This window comes from Emiliania huxleyi (genome assembly GCF_000372725.1).
Source record: "Emiliania huxleyi CCMP1516 unplaced genomic scaffold EMIHUscaffold_40, whole genome shotgun sequence".
NCBI lineage: Eukaryota > Haptophyta > Isochrysidales > Noelaerhabdaceae > Emiliania > Emiliania huxleyi.
In genome coordinates this window covers 511,072-523,632 of record NW_005198965.1, presented here as the reverse complement: position 1 = coordinate 523,632, position 12,561 = coordinate 511,072, and the positions used below count along the sequence as shown (strand labels likewise).

The 12,561-nt window shown below is 63.5% G+C and overlaps 2 protein-coding genes across 2 annotated transcripts; one reads left to right on the top strand and one right to left on the bottom strand.

The window, feature by feature from the left end:
* Positions 1–407: 407 nt before the first annotated feature.
* On the bottom strand, positions 408–1,331 carry EMIHUDRAFT_65804 (NAD-dependent deacetylase SIRT2; the record flags this gene model as incomplete). The annotated part of the gene is made up of 1 exon (XM_005770212.1): positions 408–1,331. A coding segment is annotated over one exon (924 nt), but the record flags the coding sequence as incomplete, so codon positions are not given.
* Positions 1,332–5,535: 4,204 nt separating this feature from the next.
* Positions 5,536–10,719, top strand: EMIHUDRAFT_464162 (hypothetical protein; the record flags this gene model as incomplete). The annotated part of the gene is made up of 5 exons (XM_005770211.1): positions 5,536–5,640; positions 6,097–6,171; positions 6,235–6,300; positions 6,532–6,765; positions 7,734–10,719. 5 exons carry the CDS (start codon positions 5,536–5,538, stop codon positions 10,425–10,427), a joined length of 3,174 nt encoding a protein of 1,057 aa, XP_005770268.1. The 3' UTR covers positions 10,428–10,719.
* Between the last annotated feature and the right edge of the window lie 1,842 nt (positions 10,720–12,561).

Sequence of the window (12,561 nt, the reverse complement as noted above, 5' to 3'; positions counted from 1 at the left end):
CGCGTCTCCGTCGCCGCCGCGTCAGCCTTGGCGACGGCCTCGACTCGGCCCGCCTCCGCCGCCTCCCGCGCCGCCTCCTCTTCCGCGAGCGCCGCTTGGCTCGCGCGCAGCTCCGCCTTGAGCGACAGCACCGTCGCCTCGAGCTCCCTCCCCTTCGCCTCCAGCTCGCCCGCCCTCGCCTTGGCCGCCAGCGCCGCCGCCGCCGCGGTCGCCGCCTCCGCCTTGGCAGCGGCCGCCGCAGCCTCCGCCTCCGCCTTGGCCGCCAGCGCCGCCTTGGTCTCGGCCGCGCCCGCCGCTGGCCTGCCTCCTCCCACCGCGGCGGCGCCGTCGCCCCGCCCGCCGTCCGCGCCCGCCTCCCCTCCTCCTCCTCCTCCTCCGCCGCCGCCGCCGCCGCCGCCGCCGCCCTGCACGAGCTGCTCGAGCTCCGCCGTCCAGCCGAGCAGCGAGGCGAGCTCGCGGACCGCCGCGTCCGAGTCGCCCCCCACCCAGCCGTCGGTCCCGCTTGCAAAGTCGAGCCCGAGGTGCTCGCCCACCCTGTCGCGGTTGATGAGGAGGCGCGGCACGCCGACGCGCGTCTCGCCGACGAGGCCGGCGAAGGGGTGCACGCCGAGCGACGTGCCCAGCACGAGCAGCAGCTCGCACTTTGGAAAGTCCGCCCTCGCCAGCTCAAAGAAGCGGCGCGGCAGCTGCTCGCCGAAGAAGACTATCGACGGCTTGACTGGGCCGCCGTGCGCCTCGAAGAGCGCGTCCCACTCCGCGTCGCCGCCATGGAGGGCCGCCTGGCGCACCTCCTCGAGCGGCACCGCCGCGCCCGGATGCCCCGTGTCGGTCACGCGGTGCGCTCCGTCGAAGTTGCCGTGCGCCGCCACGACGAGGTCGGCGGGCAGGCCAGATGCCGTCTCGAGCGAGTCGATGTTTTGCGTAAAGACGCGGCGCAGCTTCCCCTTGTCGTGCAGCAGCTTGAAGAAGTAGTGCGTGGGCGAGGGCGCGAAGTTGCCCGGCCAGAGCTCCTTGCACAGCCGCTGGAACGGCTTGGGGTTCCGCCGGTAAAAGTCGAGATCAAAGATCGCCTCAGGGTACGGCAGGCCGTACTCCTGCAGGTTGTCGTACAGGCCCGTGCCGGGCGACCGGAAGTCCGGGATTCCCGACGAGACGGACACGCCCGCGCCAGCCATGACGACGACCGAACCGGGCGTGGCGCTGCCGATGAGCTCGGCGACTCGTGGCAGGCCGAGCCCCACGCCGCTCGAGGCGGCGGTGGCGAACGGGTGCGCGCGAGGGACGCAGATTAAGGAGCGGCAGGTGGCAGCGAGCGGCAGGCAGAGCTTCATGGTCGTTCCAAAGCACACACCTGATGAACAGCTGGGGGGCGTCCTAGCAGCTTGAGAGAGCGAAAAAAAAGGACACCGGGGCGACTGCTAGCAAAAATCCCTGTGTGGTGGCGGCGTGCCGTCCTCCCATCCCTCCCTTGGGTTGTCCGTTTTGTTTCTTTTTTTGCTAGCAATCCTTGGATCTTTGGTAGGATTGTGAGCGCAGCCGCTCATAGTCCTACAAGATGTAGGATTGCGAGCGCTACTGCTCGCAATCGGAACCGCGCCATTCGCTCTCACCTGGCAACCCTGTCTGCACGTCTCGCGCGCGCGTGAACAGGGCTCCAGGCCCCAAATGATGTGTGAGTGTTAGAGTTGTTTGGTATTGCTAAAAATATCTGTCTCAATCGGAGGCAATGTATGTTGCTAGGATTGTGAGCAGTGGCCAGTGCGCTGCTCGCAACCCTAGCTAGACTTTGCTCGGATTGCGAGCGCTGGTAGTAGTCGTAGGCGTCACCAGTCACATTGTGAGCGGAGCTGCTCTTAGTCCTAGAAGATGTAGGATTGCGAGCGTGGGTGCTCACAAATCGCACAGAGATGCTACGAGCCTACGATTGCGAGGAGTGCTGCTCACAATCCTTCGACTTCTAGGATTGAGAGCGAGGCTGCTCTCAATCCTAGCCGTCTAGAAAAGAAGGTTCACCAGCAGCGCGCGCCGTGAAGCGTGATCACGACGCCCAAGGGTGGGCGACGGCTAGCACCACACTCCTCTCCTTAAAATCCCTGTGTGGTGTGGCGGCGTGCCGTCCCCTCCCATCAGATTTATTTTGTCCGCGGTGATCGCGCCGGTGCGGGAGGACCGTCCACCCGTGCCTGGAGCACTCGGCGACGGCCAGTGGGGCGCTCGCCCTTGGCGGAGGAGTGGCCACGCTTGCTGCACGGCCTGCCGGGCTTCCCCCGCGCGTGTGCTGCAGTGTGCACGTCTCACAGTGTGCCTCTTTCCGCGCGCGCGTCCGCGGCGAGTTCATTTTGGCGACTCCAAACGGGAGGACAGAAAAGCGCTGTCCCTATGTAGCCACGCAGCGCCCTCCCTATGTAGCCACTGGCGCACCCTATTGGCAGCAATTGACTTGGCATGCGCGTACAGCATCGTGTCAAGCTCGTTCTCTGCACGCATGCGTGCCATCACAGAGGCAGTGGGGAAGCGGGGGGAGCGAGGCCCCGCCATCGAGGCGAGGCAGCCAGTCAAGCCACGCGAGGTAGACAGGCTCGTTGAGCCATTCCGAGATCAGGACCAAGTCGTGCGCTCCTAGCGCCTGGAGCGCCAGCCTCGGCTCCAACTTCTGTTCGTGTGGGCACCGCATCGGGCATTTCATTTGGGTGACGTTTCGGGGCACGCCGTATATGGGACTCATCTGGAGCGTCACGCTCTGCCTGAGCGACTTGCTCTGGAACAGCGGAAGCGCTTTGAAGTTGCTGCTCAACGTACAGTTGCCGCCCAGACGTTTGACGTACGTGTTTGCAACGTATTTCCCACGAGGGAACGAGAAATTGCGAACATTTCTCGTGGGTTTGTCTGTCGCGGTGTGGTCCAACCATCACATCCACATATCGTCGCTGCATGCTTCGGCGAAGCACGCGGTGTCGCGTATCGGAGTCGTCTGGCAGCGATACGGTGGGCCGGCGTGGTGGTACTCGGAGACGTGGCGAGATATCGGTTCGCGCAGAGGCACGACAACGAATGAGCTGGGGTGACAGGTTAGCCATGCCGTGGAGGCAAAGAAGCTAAACTCCATTGCCGTGACGTAGAAGTTCCTGGCCTGGCCGATGTGCTGAAACCACGCAATCGTGGTCGACCCCGTGGTCGACCCCGCTGCTTTGCGCATGTGGTTGAAGCTCAAGAAGCAGCAACGAGAATCGGAAGTGGGAAGAGGAGGATGCTGAGGCGGCGATTGCTGCAGACGCAGTGAGGAGGATCGATCGCCCGCCGCAGGCGAGAGAAAATTTGGGGTGCTGCGCCGTATATCGTGTGTACGCGTGTTTTGATCTATGATCACGGTGGGAGCCTCTCGCTTCACGCTTGGGACTGTGGCCCAGGCCGTCCGGCCGACTTAGCCGATGTAATAAATAAATAAAGAAAACGGTCAAACTCTGAGACGAGATGGGATTTAGGGACGTGTGTCCCCGCCCTGCACGATCTTGGTGTGAGGGATCTTCATATCCGTGTCCCTGTGACGGCGGAGTTAGTATCGGTGGCGCAAATACCTCTCTGTCGCGAGGGTGATACTGCAATACTGGGCCTGGGGCATGCAGATACTGTGTTACTGAAGTAGTGTGGCCATGGCAGTATCGCGCAGTATTTTCACCGCAATACTCGGAGCCGGCGCATCGGATACTGGGATACTGCAGGATACTGCGGGATACTGCTGGATACTGCTGGATACTGGCAATTCATGGAAGTGTGCCCGTGTGTAAGCCATGGTCCAGCAGCCAGCTGCATCCCCATCCTTCTCACTGGTAGTTGTCACCATGCAGCTGCACCCCTCCCTAGAGCATCCCTGGCTGATGTGGATACCGGATCCTGGGAGACTGGGATACTACGGACCGGCTTGGGCTACAAATGTCGCAAGTGGGCAGTGGTGATGGCAGGCGTTATGTGATTGTTCCAGAATGCATCGGCAGGAGTTGTGATGTGTGGAAGCTCACGAGTTCTCCGACTGCCGCTCGGTAGTCGGTAAAGAGCTCGTATCCGCTGCCATTTCTGCCGCCGAGCTGAACAGCGGCGGTGAAGCACGGCCGGCTGTGTCAGGACCGCGCCCGGCGCTGGAGAGTGCTCGAGAGCATCCGACATCGTCGGCCGCAGCGGCATGGTCGGCCGAGGTGATTCAGTTTATGTGTAGGTCCGTCACCCGTTTGCCGTGATGCTCAGCGGCGGCGCCCACAGCGGTGGGTTCACTCGAGACGGTCCGGCGCCAAGCAAAGAGTTGTGTCGGTCACCAGAGCCTGCTGTGTGGCGGTGTGCGGCCGATTGGGGTCGTGCGGGGCTGGTTGGGGTTGGCGGGAGGAGACATCGAAGGAACTTCGGCGACATGAATGACGCTCGAACTTTTCGACCGTTCTACACTTTCACGCGCCCTCCCTGGGTCACAGCACTTGCGAGAGGGCGCCGCGACGCCCGGCCGCCTGAGATGCAAAAGTTTGCACACGCCATTCAAGCGCTGCAGACGCTGGTGCTCCTGCGTGCCGGCGCCAAGCTTCAATTGCCAAGGCTGACGCTGCATCACAACGTTGATATCGCATGCAGTGCGCTTGTGGGAGCTGACGCGCCCAGCCAATCCAGCGCCCCTAGCCACCGAGATAGCTCTGGGACCCTTTTACGGCACAGCTGCTGTGTGATATACTATGATTCCTGTGCGTGCGCCGCAGGACGTGACCACCTTGCTGCTCTCAATGTTGGCCGTGACGCCTCCCCGATGTGGGTCTTCCTCTCCACACAGCACCAGCACCAGTGCACTGCCACGACACTCTCCCTCAGTTCCAGCACTGGCGCCTCAGCCGTCTTCGCCCACCTCGTTGCGTTGCCGCCTTCCCCACCCCGCCAGCCCTTGCACACGCGTTTACACCATTGCGCCGGCAGGGCGCGGGCACACACTTTACGGCAGTCTTCGCTTGCCCACGCTGCTCAATTGGCTCAATCCCTCCCCACCTAGCTGCTGCCTCGCATCCCGCTGCTGGACGTACGACTGCGGCCGCAGCGCAGTGCATCGCTCGAGGGCCGACCCCGGATACTGGGATACTGCAGGATACTGCAGGATACTGCGGGATACTGCTGGATACTGGCCATCTCTGATGCGGATACTGGGATACTCGGCGGGGCTGGAGGACCAAGTAGCGCCCAGTATTGCAGTATTATTACTTGGCATTTAGCTCTGTGATACTGGGATACTTCGCCGGCGTGGATCGAGTACTGTGATACTCACCGGGTGCATCAACACGAGTATCGAAGTATCTGCGGTACCAACTCGGAGTATTGAAGTATTATTACTGCGCCATATCTCACAGGGAAATCTTTCACAGTATCCCAGTATTCGAGGCCTGCTGCGAAGTATCCCAGTATCTGGACAGCCTCCGCGAAGTAGAAGTAAGAAAATACTCCAACTCTCCTTGCCTACTGAAGTTGCGATAAGTTGTCTCGTTGCGGGGCGCGCGTCCCTTCCTCTTGGCGATGGGCTTTCGCGACCTGCCCATCTCCGAGGTCGAGCAGGAGGAGGAGCTCGACGAACAGACCCTTGCCGTCCTCATCGACCGCCACTCCCTCCGCCTCCAAGAGGTGCAACAACTTATTAGAGCTCGCGTCAGCCTCCAGTCTAGCGATCGCGCTCCCTCCCAAAATGTGCTCATCGCGCTCGCGCTGGCACCTGGGAAGAAGACCGGTCTGCCCTTCATCCAAACCTCTTTTACGAAAATCACAGGCGACCCGAAGAGCGTTCGACTCTGAGACTGGCACAGACCTCGGCAGTGGCGCAGCTCTCACTGCCGGGCGTCCCACGCCGTGCCAGTGACCTGCTCAATCGCCACCTCCCATAGGCGGCTGGTGCTGCTCCTCGTCGAAGCTCTGGTGCCGACGTTGCGGCGCTAACTTTCTTTGGAGCGGCGCCGACAACAATATTGCGTCGAGCATCCCGAAACTGCTTGGGCTGCCACCCAGCCCCCACAAGGCGCGGAGTTGCTCTCTGCTGCCGGCCCTCACATCGGCTCACCTCTGGCCTCATCCACCGCCGGAAAGGTGCGGCGCAAGCAGCCCGGCGAACTCGAGGCCGCGTTGGCCCTCTTTGACCGGGTCGCCGATGGGCGCAAGCCGGTCGCGAGCCGCGGAACGCGCGCCATCACCGAAAGCTGTCTTCACGCCGCTCGTCCGTGACAGGTCGCACGACTGCTCGTCGACCGCTTCAGCGATGAGGAGCAGGCACTGCTGCGGGCGGAGGCCAAGGTGCGCTTGCACTGCGCCGAGTACACTGACCGCGAGCTCGGTGCGCCTAGGATAGCAGCGGGAGTAGAAGACAAGCCGCAGTGGGCTAACAAGCCACGGTTTTTCGCTAGGCGCGCGTGTGCTCGGAATATGCGCGACGCAGACGCGGCGCGTCCACGAGCTGGCGCGCTCCTGCAAATGTGAGAGCCGCGTAGAGGGCCCATTCTCTTCACAGCCGTGGATCTAGAGCAGGTCGACCTCGAGGGGCTGGCGAGGTTGTACGAACGGGCGGGACTGCCGGCGGTGGCTCGCGAGGTCGAGCGCTTCCGGATTCACGGCGACAGCAGGTCGCAATCCTGCGCCAACGCCCTCGCCTCGCGGTACGTGGTCGCTGAGGTCGAAGACAAGATGGGCTGGCTGGAGGGCGCACAGCCGCTGCCCGCCGGCCACGCCCGCGTGGGCCAGTCACCGAGAGATGACACGGAGGTGCCACGGGGCTGTAGGCGTGCTGCACGGGTACCCGCTGTGGACGACGATCGCGCGCTACCACGCCGGCGACCTGCGGGTGGAGCCGTTGGAGTACCAATAGCCGGCTTGATAAGCGAGTTTTTGGTCGGTCTTTTCTTGCGCCTTCTTCCGCCATTTACCCCTGCTGTGGCCCTTTTTTTTTGCACGCGCTCCCACTGACACAGCGGCGCCGACGTGGTTCCCGGAGCTCGCACTCTGCGCTCGTGTCGATCGCCCCGCGACGGCGTAGACCAGAGATGCTGAGAGGTGGTGCTGGGAGGTCGTTCGAGTCGGACGCCGCCTTTCTTTGGCCGTTTGCGATCACCTCGGGCGGGTAACGGGTCTCCCCGAAGTCAAGCAAGAAGGACGGCACCATAATTGGCAAAAGCGTAACACCCGGACACACGAGTGATGAGTGATCCGAGTGCGGGATAATAAGCGGTGTTCCATAAAACGCTGCATGAGCATGGCCGTGAGTGGTGTATTAACAACATACCTGAGACAGCATGTGCGTGGTCCTGTGCGTGTTTCTGGTTTCTCAGCCCCCCCATGCCCCTCAACGCTTACAGTACGCTCAAGAACAGGGCAATACAATTACACACGTCTACCAGTACCACATCCACAAGACCCCGTCTAGCTGAGTCTAGCTCTTACGTCTATCTATTAACGAACGAACGAACGAACGTCATCTCACTCCGTTCGTCCGCCCGCAACCCCGACCGATCCCTCACGAGTTGCCGGAGCGTCGCACTCTCTCTGAGTGGTAACAGCCTCGGACCCAGTGGAAACAGCCGCCCCTACGTCCTAGGGATCTCAGGGACAACCAAGGCGATCGCCAACCCGGGCAAGGAGATCACAGCGTGACTGAGTTGGTCTCTGCAATTCGCGCGGCAGGAACAGCCACACTCCCTCTTTCGACCCTCGCAGCCATGCCGCTTTTCAGCAAGAACAGCCCCGGCTCGCCGCTGATGCCGCCGCCCTCGAGGGAGTACATCGCAAAGGCGCGCGCGTCGCCGCCCAAGAAGCTCGCTCCTCTCGCTCTGTCGTCCGCGGACATCAGCGACGACGCGGCGAAGGTGCCTCGCGGCAAGATCGAGACGCAGCCTGCACTGCTCGCGGAGTTTGCCGGCCTGATCGATGCCATCGGTCCCGCCATCTGCCAGCTCCTGCCGGGCGAGGCCGGCCTCACCAAGGGTCTCCAGCACATCTTCAAGGCCGTGGTGGACGCCGCGGGTGGCTCGCTCGAGGCCGTCGCCTGCCTGCTCAAGGAGCTGTCCACGGGGCACCTCTTCGACGGCATCAAGCATTTCCTGAGCAACATCGCGACGACGGTTGGCTGCACGCTCGACGAAGTCTACCAGGCCGTGCAGGCGCTGCTCGGCGGTGTGGAGGACCTGACCGGCTCGATCGGCGAGATTGTCGAGTGCATCCTCAAGAATGTCGGCGAGCTGCTCTCCGAGATCAAGAAGGGAGTTGTCGCGCTCCTCAAGTGCATCCTTCCGACCAAGCTCTTCGCCAGCATCGAGGCGCTCGTGGGCGGCATTCTCCGCGAGGTGTCCAGCCTCGTCGACCTGCGCTGCCTCTTTGAGAACATCGAGCACCTCCTGTGCACGGTCTTCTCGGCGGTGCGCTTTCTGCTTCAAAACGTGGCGTCGATCGTCTTTACCATCCTCTGCGACACGAAGAAGGTCGTGGATGGCGTCCTCGTTGCGACGGGCAAGGTTGTCAGCGACGCCATGGGCCTCGTCAAGGAGGTCCTGGGCGACGTCTTCCGCCTGGTCAGGCACGCCCTGTGCGAGGTCGCCGTCTTCCTGCGGGGCCTCTTCGGCGGCGTCTCGGGCTTCCTCTGCCACCTCCTGCTCGACATCGAGCAGCTGCTCTGCTCCATCCTCGGCGGCCCGCACCACTGCCTCGGCGCCGTCGACAAGATTGGCTGCGCCATCGGCAAGGTGTTTCCGGCCATCGAGCAGAGCGCGCTGTGCCTCTTCGGCCACATCCAGCGCAAGGGCGTAGACAGCAAGGGCGCGCTCAAGCTCTGCCTGCACGAGGTCTCCGGCAACTTCCTCTGCGATCTCTTCACCGAGCTCAAGGGCTTCCTCGAGATGGTTGCCAAGGCCGTCGGCTGCACGCTGTCCGACGTCTTCGCGGCGGTCCGGATGATCCTGAACGGCGTCGCGTGCGAGACGAGCAAGATTGTGAGCTACATCCTCGCCAACGTGGGCTGCCTGCTGGATGGGATCAAGAAGGCCGTCGTCTGCCTCCTCAAGAAGGTGCTGCCGGCGGGGCTCTTCTGCAGCATCGAGAAGCTCCTCTCCACCATCCTCTGCAGCGTCGCCAACCTGGTCGACCTGCGCAAGCTCTTCCGCGGGATCTGGGGCCTCGTGGGCGAGGTGCTCTGCTTCACCAAGTTCCTGCTCGCGGGCGTCGGCTGCCTCGTCCGGGAGATTCTCACCGAGAGCGGCGAGCTCGTCAACGGCGTCCTCTGCAAGACGGGCAAGGTGGTGCACAACACGCTCGAGCTCGTCAAGGAGGTGGTGGGCGACGCGCTGTGCTACGTGCACGGCCTGCTGGAAAAGGTCGGCTGCTTCGTGGAGGAGCTGCTGGGCAGCATCGACACCTTCCTCTGCTGGCTCTTCACCGAGGTCTCCAAGCTGGTGGGCGCCATCCTGCACGGCGTGTCTTGGATCCTCGGGCAGGTCAACAAGATCTTCCCCGCGATCTGCGCGCTGCTGCCGGGCATCGACGGCATCGTCAGCGACATCCTCTCGGGCGTCGCCTGCGTCGTCCAGGACGAGCTCGATCAGGTCAAGCTGCTTCTCGAGGCGATCGGCTGCGCCGTGGCGAAGATTCTGAAGCCGATCCGGTGCTTCCTCGAGTTCATCGCCAAGGAGGTGGGCTGCACGGTGAAGGAGGTCTTCTGCGCCGTCAAGGCGCTGCTGTGCGGCGTCGGCGGCCTCGTCGGCAAGACGCTCAAGATCGTGCAGTGCATCCTCGCCAACGTCGGCCGGCTCGTTCAGGACGTGCTCGCGGGCGTCGTCTGCTTCCTGCAGAAGCTCAACCTGGCGTCGATCGGCGAGAAGATCGCGGCGCTTGTCGGCACCATCCTCTGCGAGGTGAGGGACCTGGTGGACCTGCGCGGCCTCTTCTGCAAGATCGCGGCGCTGCTGCACGGCATCTTCGACTTCACCTGCTGCCTGCTCAAGAATGTCGAGTGGTTGGTCTGCACCATCCTCGGCGACGTCACGGCGCTCGTCCGCGACGTGCTCGGCTCGGTGCTGCACGAGCTGTGCGTGGTCCTGGAGGACGTGGCCGTGTTTGTGTACTGCACGCTCGGCGGCGTCAACTGCCTCGTGTCGGCCATCTTCCACGACGTCATCTGCCTGCTCAAGGGGATCCTCTGCCCGAAGCACGACATCTGCTGCCCCGGGACGGCCAAGAGGATGGGCCTCTGCTTCGTGTTCGACCTGCTCAACGGGCTCAACATGGCCTTCGAGCCCTGGCTGGGGTACATCAAGTGCGGCCCGGGCTACGGCTTGCTCGCGGTCCAGGTCAAGCCCTTTGGCGTGCCGCTGATCTACGGCAACGTCTGCGGCCCGGTGCCCTCCTGCCCGGCGCCGCCGCAGCCGCCGGCGTGCAAGTAGACGCGCGGCCGAGCGCGCGCCCGGAGGGGCCACGGCCGGCTCACCGGGATGCCCACTTGCCACCATGCATAGCATGCATAGCATGCATAGCATGCATAGCATGCATAGCAAGCACATCAGCATGTGCGCGGAGAGAGTGAGAGAGAGAGAGAGAGTTCATTCGGGGGTGTACGTTCTCTCTCTCTCGGGGTGAGTGTGTGTGTCCAGTGAGAGGGTGTTGGGGGACCGGACCTGGGGGGGGGGTCGCGCGTGTGGGGTGTGCGTTTCATTCGCTCCTTTCCACTTTCATTGAGCGCGCGGCTTGGCGTGCGGCACGGTGGTTTCTTTGTGTTCGTGGATCGGCCACGACGAGCGAAGCAACGCCTCCGGACATGGCGAGCGCGTCCGCGAACAAGCTTCGTAAAAACCTGATTTCTCTCTCTTCTCTGTTTACTATGACGACACTCACCGTAGCTAGGGTCCCGACATTGCTCATGCGAAACAGTGAACTCGCAGCAGTCGCAGCAACGCTAACTAAACTCAGTACAAGATGTATACGTGGTACCCACACTGTACTTCAGTACTAGATTGTCCCGATTGTTGCGGAAGCTCAGCTGAGCCCGAGGCCTGCCACCGCTCCCCGCCTAGCGCCGGCGCGAGTGTCCTTCCGGCCCTCGTCAGGTTTCTCGCTCGGTGGCTGCGACTCAACCTGGAGTTGTCGCTGCAACTGCTGTTGCATCTGCTCAAGCCTCTCCACGCGGCGCGATGAAGGTGTTGCGACGTTTGGGGTTGGTGTCGAGGCGCAAGGGGGTTGACTGGCTCCCTCGATGGCGATGGCTGCACAGGTGGCGAACGCTGCGGCGGGGGCGGCGTTGGCGGCACCACTGGAGGTTGCCACGGATCTTCATGGCTGTGTCACTCTGCGGACCGGCCGTCTCAGCAGGGCCTCATCGTAGCTGATGACTTGCTGCATTCCCGCCACTCGACTGAAGGCTGCCTGTGAATTCCATGCCTCACTGCTGCCCACGCCTGCCTCCGAGCCTGCCTGGAAACGGCTCTCGTCGAGGAACAGGCTCTCCCGGAAATCCGGAGCAACGGCCGGGGCCGATCGCTTAGTCGAGCCTCGAGCGCGCTTGAGCGGAGGGAGAGACGCTATTCCCCTCCGAGCCAGACTTGCTTCTCCGCCCTAGCTTCCTGATCGCGCTCGCCTTGGCGCCGCTTCCGCCCTCGCCGTCCGTCACGGCGGCGTCCCTCGTCGTGCTCGAGCCGTCGCGCCGGGGCTCCTTTGCCCCATTGTCCGTCTGCTCCTTGCCAAACTCCAAGCCACCGTCGGCGCCACCGTGCCGCTGCCTCTTTCTCTGCTCCCAGTATATTGGACGGGCGGTTCTTCTGCTAAGACCTCGCGAGAGGTTAGCCAAGTGAACGGCGTGGACAGCGTCAAGCAAGACGAGCACGGCTTGCAGCCCCAGCAGTAGGCAGAGGACCATCCACTGCCTGCTTCAGCGACGCCTCGAGCTCCACGAGCGCTGCGTCCATGTGGGAGCACCGTGGCTATTTGCAGCGGCAGATAGCTGCCACACACTGTCCGCCTCCTCGATCACCGTATCAAGGACTGTCCTCAAGTGATCCGCCGCTGCACACATGGCCTGGCGGTCCACCTCTAGCTCTTGCAGCTGTGGCACGAGCAAGTTGTGATAGGCGGTCGAAAGGGTGAGTGGCACCGAAGGCGGCGAAGGTGGAGGAAGCGGGAGGGGGGCTTTTGGCTGCGGTGCATTTGGTGGAGCCCCGTCGCCGAGAGGCTGCGTTGGTGGGGGCCGGAGAAGGCGGCGAATAAGGAGGCGTCTCCGGCGGCCGGGGCGGTAGAGAGGGTGGAGGTGGGAAAGCGGGTGGCGGCGGGGCAGGTGGCGGCGGTGGTGATGCCGGCGGTGGCGAGGGTGGCGGCGGCGACGGCGGCGGTGGCGACGGCGGCGGTGGAGCGGGCGGTGGTGGAGAAGGTGCCGGTGGAGAAGGCGGCGGCGACGGGGGAGGGGGCGAAGGCGGTGGCGGGGAGGGTGGCGGGCTAGGTGGCGGTGGTGAAGGCGGCGGCGACGGTGGCGGGGGCGAGGGCGGTGGTGGCGAGGGCGGCGACGGCGAGCTCGGCGGCGGTGACGGTGGC